Source organism: Mastigoproctus giganteus, chromosome 9 (assembly GCF_048544385.1).
Source record: "Mastigoproctus giganteus isolate SK-2022 chromosome 9, ASM4854438v1, whole genome shotgun sequence".
In the NCBI taxonomy this organism is placed as follows: Eukaryota; Metazoa; Arthropoda; class Arachnida; order Uropygi; family Thelyphonidae; genus Mastigoproctus; species Mastigoproctus giganteus.
Genome location: NC_143583.1, coordinates 169839815 through 169866108, shown reverse-complemented (window position 1 = coordinate 169866108; position 26294 = coordinate 169839815). Strand labels below are relative to the sequence as shown.

Genomic DNA, 26294 nt, shown 5'->3' with positions numbered 1-26294 from the left:
TAGTACTTAGTACCGTGCATGGGTTGAAGGAGAAGTATGGGGGGAGGGGAGGGGGATGCCGGAAACTTAATATGTTCCCATGATTATCTTTCGTCACAATGGCAACTAGATCTTTCATTAATTCCTAAATCATGCAACTTGCATTAATCGAACCATGACCAGTTAATAAGAACATAGCTTGTAAGTTTGGGGCAAACCATTTGAATTTTATCGAGGCTGCATTTCTTAAATCTGGAAAAAAAATTTGTGTAATCTGCCCTTTATCACAAACACTCCAACGCTCTTGCCAGACTTTTACCAAAGCATCCCAGATTCTTGTCCTTCCCTTCCTGGTATCTGCTAAAATGTCCACCTGTATATTCAGAAAATGCCATGGCGGATGAAGTAAGCCAATGCATAATACAATAAATGCAGATCAATAGGCAATTTTCCAGTCACAATCTGCAAAGCTGGGGTCGACACAGTTCTGCATGCCTTGCACATCCTAAGGAGCATTACTCTTTGAATGGAACTGAGCTTTCTAGTAAATACTTTTCCACTTACACGTTCAACCAAATTGATGCACCATACGTTACCATGGGGATAAATATACATTCATATAGCAAGTTCAGCGCCTTACCTTTTATTCCCCAGCCAACTCTAGTGATTCGAGTAATGATCCCAATAAATTTTCTCACCTTTTCTGATAGATAAGTAACATGTGAGTTGAAAGTCAAAGATCCATCACACATAATACCTAGATATTTTAATTGCCTTGACGATTTTAGGCTCGACCCATTCATTCTAACACCCGGGGGTCTTCTTCTCGAAAATTGATCCTTAAAGACCATTGTCCTTGTTTTCGTTTCTGATACAGTCAGTTTATGTAACCTACACCAGATATTAAGTTTAAACAAAATCTGCTGTGACCTGGTTTCTAGTTGCATCCGTGTATTTCCTTCAATAAGCAACACAAGATCATCGGCATATACCACCATCTCGGTATGCTCGAAGTCCCTACGCAACCAGTCCTCCAAAACGAGGTTCCACATTAGTGGTCCAAAAAACGATCCTTGTGGGCATCCCCTGGTCACCTCTCATACAGTAGAATCAACCGATGACTTAACAGTCACTGTACGGTGCGTAAAGTAGTCCTTTACTACCCTAAAGATCTTAGTTGAACAGCCTGCAAGTCTCAACGTCATAAGAACGCTGCTCCATTGAATGGAGTCAAAAGCTCCCTCAAAGTCAATAAAGATTCCAAGGACATACTTACTGTTCGAGCCTAATATATACTTTCGTAATACCCGAAGCGCATCTTCTGTTCCACGACCTGGAGTAAAACCATATTGTCTGCCAGACCAGCCTAAGTTTTTTTCAGTATAGTCAGTAATCCGTCTCGCTAGCATCCTTTCAAACACCTTTCCTAATCCAGGGAGGAGGGCAATAGGTCGATAAGATCGTGGATCATTCTTTGTCCTAGATGGTAACTTCAGTATCAGCTTTAATAGGGTATCCTTCCATGGTGATGGAAAGGCCCCGTCACGCAGGCAGTTATTAAAAGCTTCAAGAAGGATTCCTGGTATCAGTCGATGAGCCCGTTTAATGACCTTTCAAATATGAGATAAGCCGATAGACGTCGATCGTTGAGGGGACTCCCTGCTCAGTTAACATGGTGGCAGAAAAATAATTTCAGCCACTTGCTGGTTGTAATTATATTTTTCATACTGCATTTTCTCTCGCCTATAAAAATTTAAAGCTGGTGCCCACGATGTACGAATAAACCAGCGGTTTTCAGCCGAGGGGTGGATTGGATTTCAATAAAATCCAATAAAATTTGTTGGATTGGATTTCAACATTATCCAGTTCACCGAATTTTAACCAAACAACAGAAATAATTTTAGGCTCGACCCATTCAAAACCATTAGAATTTTAGAATATGCCAATTAATTAAAATTTAGCAGCGTCTACCTGAAGTAGTACCAGGTCCAAATTATGTGAAATATCACTAAAAACGGAGACAAAAACTAACTACAACACTGGACCAACAAAACTAAAAATGAAAGTAAAATAAATATAGACATAGACAATAAAAAAACATTGTGCCCCATCTCGACAGAGGACCATAAGGCCAATAATGATCAGGGAATCGCTGCATTTCGAACATTAGACAAATCCATACAAAGACGAATCGATATACAGATCAATCCGCAAATGCAATAAATTTGAATATTGGCCCTTATATTCTATTATATAATTAAAATAGAACAGAACCTAGTACTCACATGACAAGACCATACAACTGGCATAGTCACTGTTGAATCAGAATACATACAGAAAAATTAGGCTATAGATGGCAGTATTGAGCTCTGCGTTAGTATTGAACACTTTAATTATAGTAGAAATTTCTGTTATAATTAATTAACGTTTTCAATATATATATATACATAATATATACTTGTAGAGTGAATTAATTAGTCATGTCTGTAAACCTGAATCTCTTTAAAAGTTACAGCTGTCAGTTACAGGCTCCGCAAAAACGATAAGTGTTTGCCTTTTATTTACATGATTGTTATTTTATATTGTACTTAATACGTAGTCATATAGTTATAGTTACGCTGGTTATTTTTTATTTTTAATTTAGATAAAGAGTTTTTGTGGATTTTACTTACGATAGGTAAAACCGTTATTTCGTTCCATTTTTGTAGCCATTGTTTTTGGATATAGTGGTAGGGAATTCAAATTTTTTAATTGAGGTAGCTAGGTAGCTCTAACGCATAATTATATAGTAATACGCTTCACTGTTTCTATTTTATAGTTTCTATTCAAATACTATTGACATTTAATTTAAACTACCATGCCCCAAACTAGAGCAGCAAAGCAACGGGCACAAAGTGGCAGGAGTGCTGTGACTCGGGGGAGAACTGAGGGGGGCAATTCTCCAACACATCACAGCCTAAAAAAATGTGCAGCTTGTGAAATGTTTGCCGAACTCTCTGGAACGGAACATGATATTGCCATGGGGGATGTCTTTGTGTGTACGCGATGTAAGGAGTGTAAGGAAATCAGGCGACAACTCAGCGTTGTTATGGGCCTATATGAGAGTTTGAAGGACAGGGTGGATGCCCTCGAAAGATCTAAATTGAGGGGCCCATCAGGCTCTCAGCTGCCCACATCAACGCCAGAGCTTGCACTTGGTCATCACGCAACACAGCGGCAACCCCTAAGGCAGAATGCGCTGGTCCCACAGGAACTAGTAGTTGTTGGTGACTCTATTGTCAGGGAAACGGGGAACATCCTTTGTAAAAAGGATAGGTGGAACAGGACCAGGGTATGTCTGCCAGGGGCAAAGGTTGATGACGTTGTAGAGCGGATATCATCTTTCAAGGGCACAAAAGGTGATATAGTTGTACACGTTGGCACTAATGATATTAAGAGTAGGAGACCGGCGGAATTACTCAACAAGTACAGGTCACTGTTGAAAAAAAGCCGTGATATAGGGTTGAATTTGAAAGTGTCTTCAATTCTGCCCAGACACGATAGGAGGGAGTACATGATGAGAGCCTTGTCGATCAATTCGGCCCTGGAAAGATTGTGCAAGGCTCAAGGGGTAGGATTTTTTTCAGCCTGGACTGTACTTGTTAACAGGAGAGATTGCTTCTACAGGGATGGGATACACTTAAATAGAAAGGGTGCAAGAATATTTGCTGATGCTATCGAGGCAGTGTTAGGTGGGTCGGAAAACTGCTAGTTTGGGGGGATACAAAGACTAATAGTTTAACAGTAACCGCAGGCAGAGGTGAAGGTGATTCTTGCACAACTTCTATTAGAATAAGAAGCGACCTGGAGCGAGGGGTGTTGGGGGTTTCAGGGACGGATGGCAGTCATCATGGAATAGTTGGGTATATGGGATGTGTTAGGGTAACAAGGAATAGGCATAGGAGCATGTATGCTTGCATGTATACCAATGCTAGAAGTATAGTAAATAAATTTGATGAATTTGAAGTGTTGGTCAAGACATCAAAGGCGGATATTGTTGGGATAGCAGAGAAGTGGTGTCACAAAGATATAAGGAATGCAGAACTGGAATTTGGGGAGTACAATGTGTACAGAAAGGATAGACAGGACAGAAAGGGAGGGGGTGTTATGCTGTTAATTAGGAAAAACATAAAATCAAAGGAAGTGCACCCAGTTAATATAGATGAACAGTGCTCTGTTGAGTCAGTTTGGTGTGAGATAAGCACTGCGAAAGGAAAAATAAGGGTAGGAGTGTGTTATAGGCCTAATTACTTGAATGAGTACAATGAACAATTGTACAGAGAAATAGAGTGGGCCAGTAAATCAGAATGTCTTATAATGGGGGATTTTAACTTCCCAGATATTGACTGGAACTTGTGGGTTGGTCACTCACACACTAGTCAGACTTTTGTGGATTTATTGGATGATTGTTTTCTGCAGCAGCATGTTCGAGAGGCAACCAGAGAAAGTAACACTCTTGATCTGGTTATCAGCAGTGATCATTCGTGTATTAAGAATTTGCAGATAAAGGAACCACTAGGTGGCACTGATCACAGTGTGCTGAAGTGGGATTTACTCAGAGGTAACTACCGTCAGGGGTAAAGGAAAGGGTTTTTGCTTCCGTAAAGGGGAGTACAGTGGTCTCAGACAGTTTTTAAATTCTGTACAGTGGGATCAACTGACGATGTTACAAACAGTAAATTCTAAGTGGGAAGCATTCAAAGAATTAATCGTGGAAGCTACTAGACTTTATATACCGATTAAGAAATATCGTTCAAGGTTTAGGCCTAAATGGTTATCAAATGAACTAATGAGACTCGTGACAGAGAAGAAAAATGCATGGGATGCATATAAATTATCAGGTGACGCAGAAGCCTGTGGCAGATATAAGCTAGTCTGTAATCAGGTCACAAAGGAGGTTCGGCAGGCGAAGGCGGATTACGAGAAATCTTTGGCAAGGGATGCTAAGAAAAACAGCAAGGATTTCTTTACTTATATAAACTCTAAAAGGAAGGGGATGAATATGATTGGTCCACTTGACATCGATGGTTCGACTGTTGATGATCCTGCTCAGATAGCAAACAAACTGAATGAGTATTTTGCATCTACATTCACACGTGAGGAATTATTACAGTTTGAAAATGGAAGAAGGTTATCAAATTGTAGCAGTGTGCTTAATGATTTTGTAATAACTGAGAGCAAAGTGGAGGAGAAATTGTTGAAGTTAAACATAAGAAAGGCACCTGGGGTGGATGGGATCTATCCAGTTATTTTAAAGGAGGCGGCAAAGCAACTAAGCAAATCCTTAGCCATAATTATGAGAGCATCCTTGGACTCAGGGGAGGTTCCCACGGACTGGAGATGTGCAAATGTGTCCCCAATTCACAAAGGTGGATCGAAGGGTGACACGAGTAATTACAGACCAGTTAGTTTAACTTCTGTTCCGGGTAAAATAATGGAGTCACTGGTTAAAGATGCATTGCAGGATCATCTAGACAAGACTGCAGCAATAATTCAAACACAGCATGGGTTTGTTAAGGGAAAGTCTTGTCTGACAAATTTGATTGGTTATTATGATGTGGTCACAAAGGAACTGGATGCAAAAAATAATTTTGATATCATATACTTGGATTTCAGGAAAGCTTTTGACACTGTTGCGCATGGAAGACTACTGTACAAATTGGAGCAGAATGGTATTAAGGGTAAGTTGCTACAATGGATAAAAGGATGGTTAAGTGGGAGAAGACAGAGGGTGGTAATCAATGGGTGCTGCTCTTCGTGGACTAATGTTATTAGTGGAGTCCCACAGGGTTCGGTGTTGGGTCCACTGTTGTTTTGTGTATTTATCAATGATATTGATGAAGGTATATCAGGCTTAATGTCGAAGTTTGCAGATGATACAAAGGTTGGCAGGGTTGTTAATGACAGTAATGGCAGTGTGCTACTGCAACAGGATCTAGATAATTTGGGCAGATGGGCTAAGAAGTTGCAACTGAAGTTCAACCTTGACAAATGCAAAGTACTGCATATGGGTAGAAGTAACCCCAGAGAAACGTACCAACTGTGTGGTACTACACTTAAGGTGGTAGAAAATGAAAAAGACCTGGGAGTAATTGTGCAGTCAGATATGAAGTTTTCTGAGCAATGCAGACAGGCTGCTAGGGCAGGTCATGGGGTTTTGTCAATGATATATAGGAATTTTGCTAGCAGGGAAAAGGAGGTGATTGTCCCTCTTTATAAGGCAATGGTCAGGCCACGCCTTGAGTACTGCGTACAGGTCTGGAGGCCTCATTTTAGGAAGGATGTAGATTTGCTTGAGCGTGTACAGAGAAGACCAACACGATTGGTGAGGGGAATGAAGGGATTCTCTTACCAAGAGAGGCTTACGTTCTGCAAATTGCAGTGGCTGGAGACTAGGCACCGGCGAGGTGATCTGATTGAGGTCTATAAGGCCTTGAATGGGTTGAGCACGCTGAATTCTGATGGGATCCTTCCACTTGTTCAGATTACGAACCTACGGGGACATAAGTTCAAATTAAGAAAGGACAGATGTAGAATAGATGTGTGGAAATTTGCCTTTAGCCAGCGGGCGGTTAATTGCTGGAACAAACTTCCATCTGTCGTTGTGGAAGTTGATAGGTTAAATAAATTTAAGGAGGAACTGGACAGGCATTTGGAGGGAATGGTGTGATTTTTTTTTTTTTTTTTTTTTTGGCTGATGCTGCATAAGCTCCTACACTTGCTTTCTTGCATCATGTGCCACTACTACTACTACTACTACTACTACTACTCACACACTAGCAAGACATTATTGAATGATTGTTTTCTATTCTACAGCAGAATGTTTAGAAGGCAACTAGAGGAAGTAACACTTTTGATCTGATTATCAGCACTAATTCTTCATGCATTAAGAATTTGCAGATAAAGGAACCACTAGGTGGCAGTGATCACAGTGTGCTGATGTGGAATTTATTCAAAGAAGTAAGCACCATCAGGGGTAAAGGGAAGGGTTTTTGCTTTTGTAAAAGTAACTACGATGGTCTGAGACAGTTTTTAAATTCTATACAGTGGGACCCACTGAGAATTTGCTATGCTACAATTTGCTGATGTTACCAACAGCAAATTCTAAATGGGAAGCATTCGAAGAATTAATCTTGAAAGCTACTAGGCTTTTCATGCCAACTAAGAAATATTGTTCTAGGTTTAGGCCTAAATTGATACCAGATGAACCATTGAGATATCTAGAAGAGAAGAAAAATGCATGGGATGCATATAAATTATCAGGTGACATCACATCAGGTGACATAGAAGACTGGTGGATATAAACTGGTCTATAATCAAGTCACAAAGGAGGTTAGGCAAGCTAAAGTAGATTACAAGAATTCTTTGGCAAAGGATGCAAAGAAAAGCAGTAAAGAGTTTTTTACTTATGTGAACTCGAAAGGAAAGGGATGAATCAGATTGGTACACTTGATATTGATGGTTCTACTGTTGATGATCCTGCTGAGGTAGCTAACAAACTGAATTTGTATTTTGCATCTACATTTACACAGGAGTTTTTGGAGGGCGGGATGCTAGAGGTGTATTAAACTCTAGCGGTGAGCTAAATGATTTTATAATAACTCAGAGCAAATTGGAGGAGAAATCATTGAAGATAAACATAAGAAAGGCACCTGGTGTACTAGTAGTAGTGGCATGTGAGCTTATGCAGCAACAGCCAAAAAAAAAAAAAAAAAAAAATTACAAAACAATTCCCTCTAAATGTTTGTTCAGTTCCCCCTTAAATTTATTTAACCTATAAATTTCCTCAGTGACAGATGGAAGTTTGTTCCAGCAATTAACCACCCGCTGGCTAAAGGCAAATTTCCGCACATCTATTCTACGTCTGTCTTTCCTCAATTTGAATTTATGCCCTCTTAGGTTCTCAATAAGTGGAAGAATCCCATCAGAATTTAGTGTACTCAACCCATTCAAGGCCTCATACACCTCAGTCAGATCACCTCGCAGGCCGCTGTAATTTGCACAACTGAAGCCTCTCTTGGTAAGAGAATCCCTTCATTCCCCTCACCAATCTTGTTGCCCTTCTCTGTACTCGCTCAAGCAAATCTACATCCTTCCTAAAATGAGGGCTCCAGACCTGTACACAGTACTCAAGACATGGCCTGACCATTGCCTTATACAGAGGGACAATCACCTCCTTTTCCCTGCTAGCAAAATTCCTGTATTTTGTACATCATACAATTCCTGTACATCATAGTACCACACAGTTGGTACACTTAGTACCAACTGTGTGGTACTAAGTGCAGTACCACACAGTTGGTACGTTTCTCTGGGGTTACTTCTACCTATATGCAGTACTTTGCATTTTTCAATGTTAAACTTCAGTTGCCATTTCTCAGTCCATCTGCCCAAATTTTCTAGATCCTGCTGCAGTAGCACACTACCATTACTGTCATTAACAACCCTGCCAACCTTTGTATCATCTGCAAACTTTGACACTAAGCCTGATATACCTTCATCAATATCATTGATAAATATATAAAACAACAGTGGACCCAACACCGAACTCTGTTGGACTCCACTAATAACATTAGTCCACGAAGAGCAGCACCCATTGATTACCACCCTCTGCCTTCTCCCACTCAACCACCCTTTTATCCATTGTAGCAACTTACCCTTAATACCATTCTGCTCCAATTTGTACAGTAGTCTTTCATGTGCAAAGGTGTTAAAAGCTTTCCTGAAATCTAAGTATATGATATCAAAATTATTTTTTACATCCAGTTCCTTTGTAACCACATTATAATATCAAATAAAATTTGTCAGACAAGACTTTCCCTTAACAAACTCATGCTGTATCTGAATTATTGCTGCAGTCTTTCCTAGATGATACTGCAATGCATCTTTAACCAGTGACTCCATTATTTTACCCGGAACACAGTTAAACTAACTGGTCTGTAATTACTCGTGTCACCCTTCGATCCACCTTTGTGAATTGGGGATACATTTACACATCTTCAGTCCGTGGGGACCTCCCCTGAATTCAAGGATGCTCTCATAATTATGGCTAAGGGTTTGCTTACTTCCTTTGCCGCCTCCTTTAATATAACTGGATAGATCCCATCAACCCCAGGTGCCTTCCTTATGTTTAACTTCAACAATTTTTCCTCCACTTTGTTTTCAGATATTACAAAATCATTAAGCACCATGCTACAATTTGAGAATGTTCTGGCATTTTCAAACCTTAATAATTCCTCATGTGTGAATGTAAATGGAAAATACTCATTTAGTTTGTTTGCTATCTGAGCAGGATCATCAATAGTCGAACCATCGATATCAAGTGGACCAATCAGATTCATCCCCTTCCTTTTAGAGTTTATATAAGTAAAGAAATCCTTGCTGTTTTTCTGAGCATCCTTTGCCAAAGATTTCTCATAATCTACCTTCATGCCTTACTTCTTTTGTCTTGATTTCAGACTAGCCTATATCTGCCATAGGCTTCTGTGTCGCCTGATAATTTATATACATCCCATGCATTTTTCTTATCTGCCATGAGTCTCATTAGTTCATTTGACAATCATTTAGGCCTAAACCTTGAATAATATTTCTTAATAGGTATGAAAATTTTAGTAGTTTCCATGATTAATTCCTTGAATGCTTCCAACTTAGAATTTTCTGTTGTTAACATTATCAGTTGATCCCGCTGTACAGAATTTAAAAACTGTCTGTGACCACTGTAGTCACATTTATTGAAGCAAAAACTCTTTCCTTTACCCCTGATGGTAATTATATCTTTAAATAAATCCCACATCAGTACACTGTGATTACTGCCACCTGCTGGTTCCTTTATCTACAAATTCTTAATACACGAATGATCACTGCCGATAACCAAATCAAGAGTATTACCCTCTCTGGTTGCCTCTCGAACATGCTGATGCAGAAAACAATCATCCAATAAATCCACAAAACTCTTACTAGTGTGCGAGTGACCAATCCACAAGTTCCCGTCAATATCTCGGAAGTTAAAATCCCCCATTATAAGACGTTCTTATTCACTAGCCCACTCTATTTCTCTTTACAGTTGTTCATTGTACTCATTAGAATCATTAGGCCTATAACACACTCCTATCCATATTGTTGCTTTTGCATTGCTTATGTTACACCAAACTGACTCAACAGTGCATTGTTTATCTATATCAACTGGATGCACTGATGGGATCTGTTCAGTTATATTAAAAGAGGCAGCAAATTAATTAAGCAAACCTTTAGCCATAATTATGAGAGCTTCCTTGGACTCGGAGGAAGTACCAATGGGCTGGAGATGTGCAAATGTGACCCCAATTCATAAAGGAGGACAAAGGGTGACCCAAGTAATTACAGACCTGTTTGTTTAACTTGTGTTCCGGAGAAATTAATAGAGGCACTCGTTAAGGATGCACTGCAGGAGCATCTAGACAAGGCATCAGTTATAGTTCAGACATGCAATGGGTTTATTATGATGAAGTCTTGTCTGATCAATTTGATTGGATTCTGTGATGTGTCACAAAGGAACTGTATGCAAAGAATAATTTTGATATCATATACTTGGATGTTAGGAAGGATTTTGATTCTGTTGCGCACGGAAGACTGCTGCACAAATTAGAGCAGTGTGGCATTGGAGGCAAATTGCTGCTATGGATAAAGGGATGGTTGAGTGGGAGAAGCCAGAGAGTGGTAATCCACTGTCACTGTTCTTCATGGACTAATGTTATTAGTGGAGTTCCCCAGGGATCAGTGTTGGGTCCATTGTTGTTTTCTGTATTTATTAGAGATATTGATGATGGAATATCAGGCTTAATGCCTAAGTTTGCAGATGACATGAAAGTTTACAGGGTTGTTAATTAAACTAATGACAGTACGCTACTGCAACAGGATCTAGAAAAGTTGAGCATGCTGAGAGGTGGCAGCTGAAGTTTAACATTGACAAATGTAAAGTACTGCATATGGGAAGCAGTAACCCCAGGGTAACGTATCAACCGTGTGGTACTACACTGAGGTTGGTAGAGAGTGAAAAGGACTTTGGGAGTAATTGTGCAGGCGGATATGAAGTTTTCTGAGCAGTGCAGATGGTCTGCAAGAGTAGCTCATGGTGTCTTGTCAATGATATACTGGTATTTTTCTAGCAGGGAAAAGGATGCGATTATCCCCTTGTATAAGGGAATGGTCAAGCCACACCTCGAGTACTGTGTACAGTTATGGAGGCCACATTTTGGGAAGGATGTAGAGATGCTGCAACGAGTACAGAGAAAGGCAACAAGATTAATGAATTGAACAAAGGGTTGCTCTTACGAAGAAAGACTTAAGTTTTGCAAATTACAGTGTCTGGAGATTTAGGCACCTTCGAGGTGATCTGATTGAAGTGTATATGGCCTTGAATGGATTGAGCTGCTCAGCGATGATGAGATTCTTCCTCTTGCCCTGATTAATTGCCTGAGGGACCTAAATTAAAATTGAGGAAAGACTGTTGTAGAATAGATGTGTGGAAATTTTCCTTTACCAGCGGGTGGTTGATTTCTAGAGCAACCTTCCATCTGTTATTAGAAGTTGACAACTTAAATAAATTCAATACAGCACTAGAGAAACATTTGGAGCGAATGGATGGATAAAATGGGAAGGTTTTTTTTTTTTTTTTTTTTTTTTGCTGATGCTCTATAAGCTTGCTTTTTTGCATCATATGCCTCTACTAATGCTGATGCTAAATGCTAACACTAAAATCATGACAGCTTTATTTTTAATTTTTATTGATGATTTTCTCAAAAAATAATGGACTGTCAGATTAAAATATTTCCTATTGCTTGATTTTATTTATTTCCACCTCTTTATGTACACATTCTCGCTCTTCTTCAGTGGAAGCTGCCAATTGTGATCCCCGAATTTCGCTGTTGTAATTATTAAATTATTATTGTGGTCTTTTTATTATAAACATTTAGAAGGTTTATCATTAAAAAAGTTATGAGGTAGTTTGTATTGTTGAAATACCTTCAACTTTTTTGTTTTCATTTCCATTTTCTTTATATCTCTGATCACATTTCTTTCATTAGATGTGTAATTTAATGGATTATTCAAGATAGCTGGGTGGGCGGAGATTAAATGAAGCTTTACAGTGATGACATGATAACTATTCCTTATTACCTATGTTTCTCAAATCTCTTAACTTTTCAATCATGTCCTTTCTCAAGTATAAGTTTCTCAAATCTGTTAACTTTTCAATCATTCAGTTATCAATCACTATAATAATTTTAGATAGTATAATAACTGTATTAGTATAATATCACTTGAAATTGCAAGCAAAAAAGTTAACAATATAAACAAAGTACTAGAGACATTTATCACAGCATAATGACAGATAATTGTGATAATCAGTAAAATCTATTTATTCAAATTGCCGAGCTGCATAATCATATAATTTAATAGGAATACTGGATTTTGGTTGTTTCTTCTACTTGTAATGAAAACAGTTTTTTCTCCTGATTTTCTTGCAAAATAGTTTTAAAATTGTATTTTCCCCCTTACATTTATTTATCTCATATTATTAATTTTTTAATCCATTTGTTTTGTAAATTTAGGGAAGTTTTACATATGAGTTGATAAAAATATGGATGTTTTAGTTTGTTGTTTTTTAAACAGATTTTAAGTTTTATTTCTATTTTTAAATATGTACCTGGTAATTAATTATTGGAGATCTTATGTAGTGTATATATATACAGGATGATTCAGGAGGAATAGTAAATATTTTGGGAGGTGATAGTATTGATTGTTCTGAGTAAAAAAGTTCATATAAACGTGTGTCCAATTCTGAATGGATACGGAGATACAGCTGTTTGAAACTGGCATCCACAGCTTCGTGAATCAGATATGACCAAGAAGCAATTATAACCTGATGCTGTTTGTTGTTAGAAGTGTTGTTAAGAATGCTGCACATCTTCACACATGCTGATATGGTGTTTGTCTACAGTTTTTCTGGTGGAAATGTTGCTGCTGCTTGTAGATAATACCGTTGACAGTTTCTTAACTGCAGAATACCAGATTCAAGTGCATTTACTGGTGTTTACTACAAACTGTGTGAGGCTGGTACAGTTCCCAGTGCTCATATTTCTTCTGAACGTGCAAATGAACAAAATACAGATGAAATAGAACACATTCTTCAGTCGGTAGAACAGAGTCCTGCTATTAGCACACGAAGAATTTCTACACATATCGGTGTTCCATAGACAAGAGTATGGTGAACATTATGTGAGCACAGCTTGTAACCATTTCATACAGCGAGTGCAACACTTTCAACCAGGAAATGGCCCAATAATTGGAATTTTGTTGGTGGATAAATGCTAATCGCCGATTATCGTATTTTCCCATGTATAAGACACCTTTTTTCGAAAAATTTGGGGTCTAAAAACTGGGTGTGTCTTATACTGTGGTTGTAGATTTTTTTTACTTGCATTTCCCGCTTTTTCGTGCATATTGTCTTTGCGCTCATTGTTTCGCACTTGTTACCGGTATATTAGGTTACGTTTTGCCACGTTCTGCCCAGAAATGGCTCAGAAAAGATTTTCGCACAGTGTGAATTCAAGTTAAAAGTGATCCAGTTTGAAAAAGTGAATGGAAATCGTGCTGCTGAACATAAGTTTGGTCCTCCTCCAACTGAGAAAACAATCCGAGACTGGCTATGGGAAGAAGAAACCACTACTGAAAATGCCATGGCAGAAGAAGGCCATTAGAGGCAAGTCAGCAAAATGACCTGATTTAGAGAGGGAATTGAAGATATGGATTGAGGAGCAAAGGGGCAATTGGAATTCCCGTGTCCATAAAGATGGTTCAGCATGAGGCAAGAAGAATTGCTGATGAAAAAGAAGTTACTGATTTAAAAGGAGGACACAGTTGGTGTTTCAGGTTCATGAAACGGAATGGAATAAGCATGCATACATGCACCAGACTTGCCCAAAAGATGCCTGAAAACTATGAGCAGAAGGGTCCTTGAATTTCATCGTTTTTGTCATTCAATGTCGGAAGACTCATCAGTTTGAGTTGGGACAGATTGCAAATATGGACGAAGTCCCCCTTCAATTTGTCCCAAGTAACAGAACTGTTGATAAGAAGGGGGTGAAAACTGTAACTGTGAAGACAAGTGGACATGAAAAGAGCCATTATACAGTTGTTCTAGCTTGTTGTGCCGACGGAACCAAGCTGCCTCCTATGATGATTTTCAAACGCAAAACAATGCCAAAAGAAGACATTCCTCGAGGAGTGATTGTCCATGTTCATGACAAGGGCTGGATGGATCAGGATGGGATGAATATCTGGTTTGAGTAAGTTTAAGCAGGAGACCGGGTGGGCTCTTACGCAAACCTGCCCTATTGGTGCTTGATCAGTTCAGGGCACACATAACAAAAAATACAAAGAAGATTGCTGCAGAGCAAAAAACAAAACTTGCCGTCATACCTGGAGGCTTGACATCCCAGCTTCAACCACTTGATGTCAGCATTAACAACCCCTTCAAAGCTGCCATGAGAGACGAATGGAACCAATGGATGAAGTCTTCTGGGGACAATTTGACACCAGCAGGAAGAGTAAAGAAACCAACTATAGGAAAAGTTTGTACCTGGGTGAAAAGATCCTGGGATAATATCATGATTGAGATCATTGTCAAGTCATTTAAGAAGTGTGGCATTTCAAATGCCATAGATGGAACTGAGGATGAGGCAATATATGAAGACAGTGATTCGTTATCAGACACAGATGAGGACAAGCTAATGGATGGGTTTTGACAGTGATGAGTTGTATGAATTTTATGATGAATAAAACTTGAGTTCAATAACTTTATGTAATACATTTTTTTTCAAATTTCGGGCCCCAAAATTAAGGTGTGTCTTATACATGGGGAAATACTGTAATTCCATTAATACTGTTCAGCGGTGAAGCTACTTTCACCCGTGATAAAATTTTCTTACAGGGCTTATTTACCTAGAATTTCTTCAAAACAAACTTCCACTACTATTGGAGGATGTTCCCTTGGCTACTAGGATTGGTATTTGCTTTCAGCATGACAGAGCTCTTCCACACTATACCCGTCTGGTGATGCAATATCTAAATCGAACTTTCCGTGAATGATGGATTGGTGGTGGGCCCGTTCGTTGGTCACCAAGCTCACCAGACCTCACTCCATTAGATTTTTGTTTGTGGGGATGGATGAAAAGCACAGTATACAAAGAAAAGGTGAATACAAGAGACAAATTACTCGCTCACATTTTGGATACTGCTGCCCTCATAAAGCAACGCCAAGGCAACCTCAGAAGAACAACACATCATATTACCACAAGAGTTGCAAAGTGCATTGAGGTTGGTGGTGAGATTTTCGAACATTTATTGTGAACTGCAAAAAATTTGTGAATTATTTATGTTTTTGTATCATTCAATAAATACAAACAATAAGTCATTTATTGTTCTTTAAACCTCTCATAATGGCTTTGTGCGTACCAGTTTCAAACAACTGTATTTTCATATCCATTGAGAATTGGACACGTTTATAAGAACTTTTTTTACTCAGAATAATTGATACTATAACGTCCCAAAATATTTACTACTCCTCCTGAATTACCCTGTATATATAGATACAGAAAAAAATTTGATATAATTTTTTGAAAAAATTTGATATATCCTTTTGATATAACAGAAATGCCAACTATCTTTTAGGAATGGAGACCACATCCACACCAATTTCAAGGATATGTATCAGCATCTTAGAAATAGTGGCTATTATATCGAAGTTTTAGGTATGATTGTGCACGTTGTTATTACTATAAACTTACTATTATTGCTTTTATTTGTATTGATAGCACTGATGATATTATCAATTAATTAATCCATCGAGAGAAATCTCATCTTTTTTTTTTTTTTTTTTTTTTTTTTTGGACGGGGTTTGAGGTTTTTTGTAAAGTAATTCTTCAGAACACTGATACAGTCAAAATATTACATGGATGAAACGAACAGTTTGAAACATTATTTCAATATTTATTTTATGGTAGAGATAGGGTTTTTTTTTTTTTTTTTCGTCTCTGTTGTATCAAATAGTGACAATACTGTGGGATCATTATGTCTTTTTCTCCTTATGGGATTTTTTCCACCCCGTGACAGGTACTGGTACTAAAGGCATGGGGTAATTGGTTGTGTCTGATTATTATTGTTATTATAAAACCTTTTTCTCTTTATGGGGTGGTTGGTAGGTTCTGTCTGGTTTCTACTATGATTATTATTATTACTGTTGGTTGAGGAACTCTCTTACTATCCTACATATGATCAGAGCTTTCTAGAGTTCCGTGTAAAGTGTTATGAGAGGCCTATTTCTGCTAGGTTTTACGGAGGCTATTTGGCTCGATGCCAATGTTTGACACTGTGACTGGGATGGTCATTACTTGTTCCATATACCACATTTCTTTGATTCTTGTGTTAGGTCTGTGTATTTTTTGATAGTCTCCATATAGATTTTGTGACGGTTTCTTGTGTTGGGCACTGCTTTGCTGATCAGATAAGTAGTCATTTCCTTCTAGTCGATGAAGGTTATGCCTGATCTGTTATGCACGATCATCATGTCCATTATTATGGCGCGGTCCTAGTATAGTTTGAGTAGGGGTCTCTAGTGTGGCCCAAGATTCATACTTGTAATATGGTATGCTTTCTTTGATCAACTGGTATTTTTTCTCTAACTTCTGGTGTATTATCCTAGTAACCTTGTGTATATGAGTGTACTCCATCTTGGTGATCACCTTGTATCCTGTGGTGATGTGCTGGATTTCGTCTGTGGCCAGGTAACGTCATCTGACACTCCGAGGTCCTTGGCAGTGTAGTTGCTGGCGTTGGCTGGTCTTGGATGGTGATCATAAATCCTTCAGTTTTGGGAAAAAGCTTCCTATTCGTGAGCCATGCATTGGAAGCCATCTTCTCTATGTAGTCTTGATGGAGGTCATTGTAGTGGCTGCCATGGTTTGCATTCTTTGCCCATCTTTCTATCTTTGTTTTTTTCTGTGTGATTGGGGTCTCCTTGTAAGGTTGAGTGGTATGTACCATTTAGCTATCTTTCTTATATCTTGGTAGATTCGCACTGTGGTTTCTTGGAAACAATCCTGCAGGTTTTAATTGCCTTCTTATCTTGTTCGATGAGGTCATTCAGACCTCTCCCTCCTTTTTCTCAAGCTATGGTCAGTTTCTTGATGGCTGGCTCTCATAATCTCCTTTAGCTCAGTGTTGGTTCAATCTGTTATCCCAAAGGAGTAAGTTACTGGACTGCATAGGTGTTTATGGCTCTGAACATAATATTCCCACCATTCAACTTTGATTTTAGTAGATTGCTCAGTTTCTGAGAGTATATACCTCAGTCAGACTGGCCTTGATCTCCTTGTGTTCCAGCTGTTGAGTCTGCATTATCTTTTAAGGGCACAAAAGGTGATATTGTTGTACATATTGGCACTAATGATATTAAGAGTAGGAGACCGGCGGAATTACTTAACAAGTACAGGTCACTGTTGAAAAAAAGCCGTGAATTAGAGTTGATTTTGAAAGTGTCTGCAATTCTGCCCAGACACAATAAGAGGGAGTATATGATGAGAGCCCTGTCGATCAATTCAGCCCTGGAAAAATTGTGCAAGGCTCAAGGGGTAGAATTTTTTTCAGCCTGGTCTGTACTTGTTAACAGGAGACACTGCTTCTACAGGGATGGGATACACTTAAATAGAAAGGGTGCAAGAATATTTTCCGATGCTATCGAGGCAGTGTTAGGTGAGTCAGAAAACTGCTAGCTTGGGGGGGGGATACAAGGACTAATAGATTAACAGTAGCCACTTGCAGAGGTGAAAGTGATTCTTGCACTGCTTCTATTGGAATGAGCCACAGCCTGGAAAATAAGATGCAGCATATTTCAGAGACTGCTGGGAATCATTGGGGTACAAGTAAACACATGGGTTGTTTTAAGATAGCTAAGAAAAAGAACAGGTGCATGTATACTTGTGTGTACACCAATGCTAGGAGTTTAGTAAATAAATTTGATGAATTCGAGGTATTGCTCAAAACATCAAAGGCAGATATTGTGGGGATTTCAGAGACGTGGTGTCACACAGATATAAGGAATGCAGAACTGGAATTTGGGGAGTACAATGTCTACAGAAGGGATAGACAGGATAGGAAGGGAGGAGGGGTTATGCTATTAGTTAAGAAATACATAAAATCCAAGGAAGTGAAGCCAATTGACATTGCTGGACAGTGCAGTGTCGAGTCAGTTTGGTGTGACATAAGCATAGGGAAATCAAAATTGAGAGTAGGAGTGTGCTATAGGCCTAATGACTCTGATGAGTATAATAAGAAACTGTACAGGGAAATAGAGTGGGCCAGTAAATCAGAGAGTCTTATAATGGGGGATTTTAATTTCCCAGATATTGACTGGAATTTGTGGGCTGGTCACTCACACACTAGCAAGGCTTTTGTGGATTTATTGGATGATTGTTTTCTACATCAGCATGTTCGGGAGGCAACTAGAGGGAGTAATACTCTTGATTTGATTATCAGTAGTGATTCTTTATGCATTAAGAATCTGCAGGTAAATGAACCACTAGGAGACAGTGATCACAGTTTGCTGGAGTGGGATTTACTCAAAGAGGTAACTACCATTAGGGGTAAAGGGAAGGGTTATTGCTTTCGTAAAGGCGACAACGATGGACAGACAGTATTTAAATTCTATACAGTGGGACCAACTGATGATGTTACCAACAGCAAATTCAAAATGGGAAGCATTCAAAGAACTTATCTTGGAAGCTACTATTTGCATACCAACTAAGAAATATTGTTCAAAGTTTAGGCCTAAGTGGATGTTAGATGAACTAATGAGACATATGGCAGAGAAGAAAAATGCATGGGATACATACAAATTAACATGTGACACAGAAGCCTATGATAGATACAAGTTGATCTGTAACCAAGTTACAAAGGAGGTTAGGCAGGCGAAGGCAGATTACGAGAAATCTTTGGCAAGGGATGCAAAGAAAAACAGCAAAGAGTTCTTTACTTATGTAAACTCTAGAAGGAAAGGGATATATCAGATTGGTCCACTTGATATCAATGGGTCAACTGTTGATGATCCTGCTCAGGTAGCTAACAAACTAAATGAATATTTTGCATCGACATTCACACATGAGGAGTTATTCAGCGAGGGGGATGCCAGAGGTGTATTCAACTCTGGCAGTAAGCTACAGAACCTTGTAATAACTGAGAGTAAAGTGGAGGAGAAATTGTTGAAGATAAATACAAAAAAAAGGCACCTGGAGTGGATGGGATCTATCCAGTTATGTTAAAGGAGGCAGCAAAGGAAGTAAGCAAACCCTTAGCCATAATTATGAGAGCTTCCTTGGACTCAGGGGAAGTACCCATGGACTGGAGATGTGCAAATGTGACCCCAATTCACAAAGGAGGATCAAAGGGCAACACAAGTAATTATAGACCTGTTAGTTTAACTTCTGTTCCCAGAAAATTAATGGAGGCACTGGTTAAAGCAGCACTGCAGGATCATCTAGACAAGACTTCAGTTATAGCTCAGACACAGCATGGTTTTGTTAAGGGGAAGTCTTCCCTGACCAATTTGAGTGGATACCATGATGCAGTCACAAAAGAACTGGATGCAGGGAATAACTTTGATATTATATACTTGGATCTTAGGAAGGCTTTTGATACTGTTGCACATGGAAGACTGCTGCACAAATTGGAGCAGTGTGGTATTGGACGCAAATTGCTGCTATGGATAAAGGGGTGGTTGAAGGGGAGAAGACAGAGAGTGGTAATCAATGGACACTGCTCATCATGGACTAATGAGTGGAGTCCCTCAGGGTTCAGTATTGGGTCCATTATTGTTCTCTGTATTTATAAATGATATTGATGATGGTATATCAAGCTTAATGTCCAAGTTTGCAGACGATGCGAAGGTTGGCAGGGTTGTCAAGGACACTACTGACACTATGCTGCTGCAACAGGATCTGGAAAGGTTGAGCAGATGGGCTGAGAGGTGGCAAATGAAGTTTAACATTGACAAATGTAAAGTACTACATATGGAAAACAGCAACCCCAGAGCAACGTATCAACTCTGTGGTACTACACTGACAAGGTATAAGGTATGTTCGTGTCAGACGGCACCTGGGATTTCTCCCATCTCTGCGTGTGTTTCGCTGTATCGAGGACAGTACACTGTCAAGCCAGAGACTTGAAAGTGTGTGGGTCGTGTCTGTGCAGTGTGATATGTTGTGCCCATTGTTTATCCGGCTTATTGGCCGCCAGGCCCGTAGTGGGGCCCGACGTTGCCCATACCCTGCCACGTGGAGGCTAGCCGGGTGTATCCAGTATCACAACAATTTGCTTTGGCAGGTCCTGCCACCTAGTTTCCTGGGATTTCAGTGGCTTGGGCCTATTTAAAAAAAAAATAATAAATAAATAAAATAAAATAAAAGTTTATGCATTTGACATTAATGCTTAATGGGATTGCTGTTAGGAAATCGCTGGTTAGGGTTGAACACTAAAGAGATGTGTTAAAGGCCAAATAGGTCGGGCAAAATTTTGATGTTATTAAATTTAGACATGTAACGCTAGATAAAAGCTGATAGTGTTAGATATCTTAGAGATTTGCACAAAACCGGTAGAATTTAGATGTTGGTTATAATTTGGCGGCATTGTTAAGGGGTGTACTCGGTCGATTTAGTGAGGGGGGGGGAGATTGAAGACTGGGGAGGAAACAGATAGAAGAATAGGGACGGATAGAGTAGGCATCCCCAAAGAGGTCAGTGGAGACGAGCCCCACCAGGCGAAATATGGGGGGTAGGCAGGGAGGAGAGGAGACAGAGATCCGTCTCCTCCATTCCCTGCCTGGGGATGGGGTTTTAAAGGGAACCAGGTTAGAGTACCCAGTTCGGATCATCAATGGCGTGTTGGCAGCAAAGCCGCAGAATGTCTTCGTCGGTGTCTTGTCCAAGGAGTGTCGAATCCGGTATGAAGGTCCAGCTGCCCATCCCGCTCTGGGGGTGGGATATGTTAGCTGGCAGTGGGGAACCTATCAGGTGAAGGGGGGGAGACGCACACATTTACTTTATTCGGAATGTGCATTCTCACTCTACTTGCATTCTTTTTTTTTTTTTTATTTTATTTTTTTTGTTATTATTTTTTTTTAATTTTTTATACTTTTTTCTTATTTTATAATTTTTTTATTTTTTATTTATTTATTTTTTTTATACTTTTTTCTTATTTTATGATTTTTTTATTTTTTTATTTTTTTTTATTTTTCACTCAACTCATTCATCTTTTTCTCACACACCAGGAGGGGATGCATGATGGGTAGCGTAAATTTAAATACTAATTAAAACCAGGGTTAGTGTGTACTTAACTTAGCATTTGTGTTCTTTTCTCTCATGCTTGCACTTTTATTCATTCTTCTAGTTCTCATCTCATTTATTCGACTCTTTCTTTCTGCACTGCACTCTCTGGGCACCGCAACTTACTGTTATTCTTCAGTTGTGGTGCAGGCCTAGCTGCAAGGTTTTTTTTTTTTTTTTTTGCAGGCCAGGGGAGAATGCAGTGATAGTGTTTATGTGGTTTGTAAATGTTTGTTGGTACAGTATATATAAAGTAATGTAAGATATTTTTCACTTTGTATTCTTTCGGCCAATTACATTTGCTCTTCTGCTCACTCCCATTCACTTTCTCTGCATGCATTCCCATCCCCCTCCCCTACATTGGTTTGGGGTCCCAGGTTCCTACACGTGGCATGGTAGTCATGGGGAGTTTTGTTATGTCAGGTTTCTGTCAGGGTGCAGAATACTGCTATCCTAATAGTTTTTAAGTCATCATCTGGGCGTGGTGGGAAACTTGGGCAATTTTACTATTGATTATTGTTTAATTGCTGGGGGGCTGAAATTGCTCTGCGCATTTTGAAAACTTTCTGTGTGAAAGATGTAAAAGCTTTATAATTTTGCTCTTCTATGATGAAGAGATGTTCTTCTCCCCTGGGAAGGGGACCAATCTGTGCTATTAGCTCTGTTCTGGGGATGTCATATATTATACATTCATAGAGAATGTGTGCCCAGTCTTCACTTTCGCCACAGGTGCAGTTTGGGTCATCGGTCAGGCCTAAGGAGGTTAGTTTCGCCTTTAGGGAGCCGTGCCCTGTCAATATAAATGTTGTAAAAAGTCCAGGGGCATACCACTTAGGTGGCTTTGGGCTAACCATTGACACCAGTGGCAGAAACCGTTTGGTGACCAGACCTCTGGTTTCCTGCTCCCACTTTGTTTGTCATAGCTCGTGGAGCTTTGTGGCTATTCTTTTTCTTTCATCATTGAAGGTATTGGTTGTATCAAGGGCTATTCCCAGAAATTCTGTGGGTATGCCCTTTTTAAATCTATAATATAAGCCTCTTTTGGCTACTTCCAGGTAAAGTGGGAGAGTTCCAGTCAGTAACTGTAGTGCAGGTGTGCTTACTGTGCGACATGCTCTGGTAATAGTGAGTAGTATTGTCCTTTGTATCGATTCTAATTTATTCCTATTTCTTACTATGGCCGAGCGGATGAACCACGCACCGGCTCCATAGGTGATAACAGGCAGGAACATTGCACAGTATATGATTGCCAAGGTCTTTCTTTTGAGTCCCCAGTCTGCTCGACTGATCCGGGCAATCATACCTGCATAATTTCGCACTTTCTTCGCCAAGTAGATCAAATGGGGGTAAAAAGTTAATTTTGAATCAAAGACCACTCCAAGATATTTTAGTTCTGTTACCATTTTTATAGTGATTGTGTTAATTTTGATTTGTGGACGTCTTCTCATGTCCAAATTACCTTTTAGAAGTATTTGTTTGGTTTTTTCAGGCGATATTTTGAGCATGTGCATTTGTGCCCACTCCTGCAGCTGCAAGAGAGCGGCATTTGATCTTTGCTCTACAACCACTCGTGAGTTGCCTTTTACAAGGAAAATCATGTCATCTGCAAAGGCCAGGCTTTCCTCGGGGCCCAGATCCAAGGCCAGAAATTCATCCAGAACAATGTTCCAAAAGAAAGGGCCAAGGATTGATCCCTGCGGGCAGCCTTTATTGACAGGGCGTGTCAATTCCTATAACCTTGTGCGTACTGAGACACTTCTGTCTGTAAGGTAGCTGTTTATTACCTTATAGAGGTTTTGTGGGGCATTTGCCTGGAGAAGTCTCCTAAGGACACTAGGCCACCACAGTGAGTCAAATGCCCCAGCAAAGTCAATGGAGATTGCCAGCATATATTTCTCCTCTGTGTTTTTAACTGTTGTCAGTAGGTGGTGCATGGCATCCTCCGTAGAATTGCCCTGCTTAAAACCATACTGATTGTTGGAATGCAAACCTGCTTCTGTGTAATATTGAGCTAATCTGCTGTATATTAATCTTTCATATATTTTCCCTAGTACAGGGAGTAGGGCTATTGGTCTATATGATTTGGGATCAGTAGGGAGTTTTTCAGGGTTTTTCAGGATTAACCTTAACACAGCTTGTTTCCATATTTTTGGGAATATACCTTCTGTCATACAGTTATTATATAGTGCTATTAATTTATCTGGTGCTATTTCTGCTAATTTTTTGATAATCTCAACCTCTAAGAGGTCAAAACCTGGGCATTTATTGTTTTTGGTTTTAGATAGTGCTATTTCTAAGTCTTGTATAGTGAACAGAGGTTCAATATTGGCATTGTCATATTCAGTGTTTTCTTTTATAATGTCGAGCTGGGTGGGGGAATGATTTCCAGTTTCAGTCTGAATGATACTGTCTAGGATGTTATTTACAGAATCCACCCAACACAGGGTTGGGATTCCATCTGGTTTGACAGTAGTTTCTAAGACATCTCCTCTTGGCAGCTTGTTGGTCACTATTCTGTAGACAACTCCCCAAGGGTTATTGTTTCCAGTAGTTCCCACCAAGTGCTTCCAGCATTCCTTTTTCTTATCTCTTATGAGGGCTGTATACTGATTCCTGTGAGTTTTATAAAAATCTCTCAGTGCATCCACCTCATTTTGTGACCAAGATGTTCTGGCTCTTTGAAAATGTCTCCGTGCCTGGTGTACCCTACTTCTAAGTATAGTCAGTTCGGGGCACCACCAGGGAACTGTCTGCTTCCTCGGTTTTTTCCGTGGGATAGACAGGGTTGCTATTTTTGTTAAAATGTTTGTCATAGTCAGTGCTTGCTCATCCGGGCTACAGTTGCCTGATCTAGACCACTCATTTTCCTGTTTTTGCAGCTCAGCTGCTGGTACTACACTGACAGTGGTAGAGAATGAAAGGGACCTGGGGGGTGGTTGTGCAGGCAGATATGAAGTTTTCTGAGCAGTGCAGATGGGCTGCAAGAGTAGCTCATCGTGTATTGTCGATGATATATAGGAATTTTTCTAGCAGGGATAAGGAGGTGATTATTCCCTTGTATAAGGCAATGGTCAGGCCACATCTAGAGTACTGTATACAGGTCTGAAGGCCTCATTTCAAGAATGATGTAGAGATGCTGGAACGAGTACAGAGAAGGGCAACAAGATTGGTGAATGGAACAAAGGGGTGCTCTTACGAAGAAAGGCTTAAGTTTTGCAAATTACAGTGTCTGGAGACTAGGCACCAACGAGGTGATCTGATAGAGGTGTATAAAGCCTTGAATGGTTTGAGCATGCTCAATGCTGATGGGATTCTTCCTCTTGCTCAGAATAATCACCTGAGAGGGCATAAATTCAAATTGAGGAAAGACAGATGTAGGATAGACATGAGGAAATTTGCCTTTACCCAGCGGGTGGTTGGTTGGTGGAACAGACTTCCATCCCTTGTCGTGGAAGTTGATAGCCTAAATAAGTTTAAGGCTCAGCTGGACAGGTATTTCGAACGAACAGAGGGGTGAAGTGGAAGTGGTTATTTTTTATTTATTTATTTATTTATTTTATTTTTTTTTTTTTGGCTGATGCTGCATAAGCTTGCTTTCTTGCATCAAATGCCTCTACTAATGCTAATCTCCAGTTATTTGTATGTCTCTCCCTCTGTCATGGCTTCAGTCTCTTTACCAACTGACAGAAACTATCAGCTGGTGTTCAGCTGATAGTTTCTGTTGACTGGATTTCTCTATTGCAATCCATGTGTCTTGCATTTGTGTAGGCCAGATTGCATCTTGATGTCAGTGCTGAACTCTTTGGTGACTTGGAGTAGCTATTGGAGTTGATTCTCAGTTGCCACATAGAATTTGATGTTATCCTTGTACATCAGGTGTGAAGAGGATGTATAGGTTCTTCCTCTCTTCTTTTAGGGTATATATCCATACTTGCTGGTTAAGTGCTAGACAGAACCACAGTGGGCTCGGGGCATCTCACTCGATTTCTCTTCTGCTGGCAATTGGTCTGATCATGATGTTCTTGATGTTAATAGTAGTCCTCGATTTCACCACAGTTGCTTTTAGGAAGTGTGTCAGTGTCAAGTTCACTTTGTACATCTTCGATTCCTCTATCAACAATATATAGGGTACAGAGTTGAAGACCTTGTGGTAGTTGATGTAGACCATGTACAAGCTGCATTGCTTCTTGTAGGCTTGCTCCATAACTGCCACATCAGTGGTTGTTTGCTCCTTGCATTCTTTGCTCATCTACTTACATCCCTTCAGCTGCTCAGCTATGATGTTCTGGCTCTCCAGTTGGTCTATATTTTCTTAGTTATGTAGCTGATCAGTACTAGTACTTTGTTAGAAGACAGGTGATTGGTCTGTACTTTGCTGAGTTTATGGTGTCTTTAGCCTTTAGGTAAGTGATTCCTTGAGGCTGGAACTCTGGGATTGTGTCAGGGCACCTTATTATCTGGGTGAACTTCTCAGCCGAACTTCTCGTTCCCTAGTTGTGGAAGTTATCTATGAAGAGGTCCCTGAGGTTACCGCAGACATTCTCCCAGGTAGCAAGTATACAAACTATACTTGCTACCTGGGAGTCTAAAATGCTGATGGAACTGATATTTGGGTGATACTCAAGTCAAGTGGACCCTATTTCGGCGAAGTCTGGTTGGTCTGTGAGAGCCAATACTTCTTGCACCTTCACGATGGTGGGACTGTTAGTAATCCTGGGTATAACCCCCCATGCTCAAGAACACTGTGGGTGACCACCCAGGTGCGAACCAACATAAGCAGGGGTTGAGGTGAAATGTCTACACCACATGGAGGAATGCCACCCCTCTGTGTTACTAGGCAATATTAGGTGGTAGATGGCTCATCAACTG

The 26294-nt window shown here is 39.7% G+C and overlaps 1 protein-coding gene across 3 annotated transcripts in view; it reads left to right on the top strand.

Moving 5' to 3' along the window:
• S1P (membrane-bound transcription factor site-1 protease) overlaps window positions 1-26294 on the top strand; it is a 680544-nt gene that overhangs the window by 427655 nt on the left and 226595 nt on the right. For all 3 annotated transcript variants that reach the window (XM_090381734.1, XM_090381736.1, XM_090381735.1), the window contains exon 19: window positions 15724-15803. In XM_090381734.1, the coding sequence (XP_090237860.1) occupies window positions 15724-15803 (80 nt within the window). The remainder of the gene's footprint in view (window positions 1-15723; window positions 15804-26294) is intronic.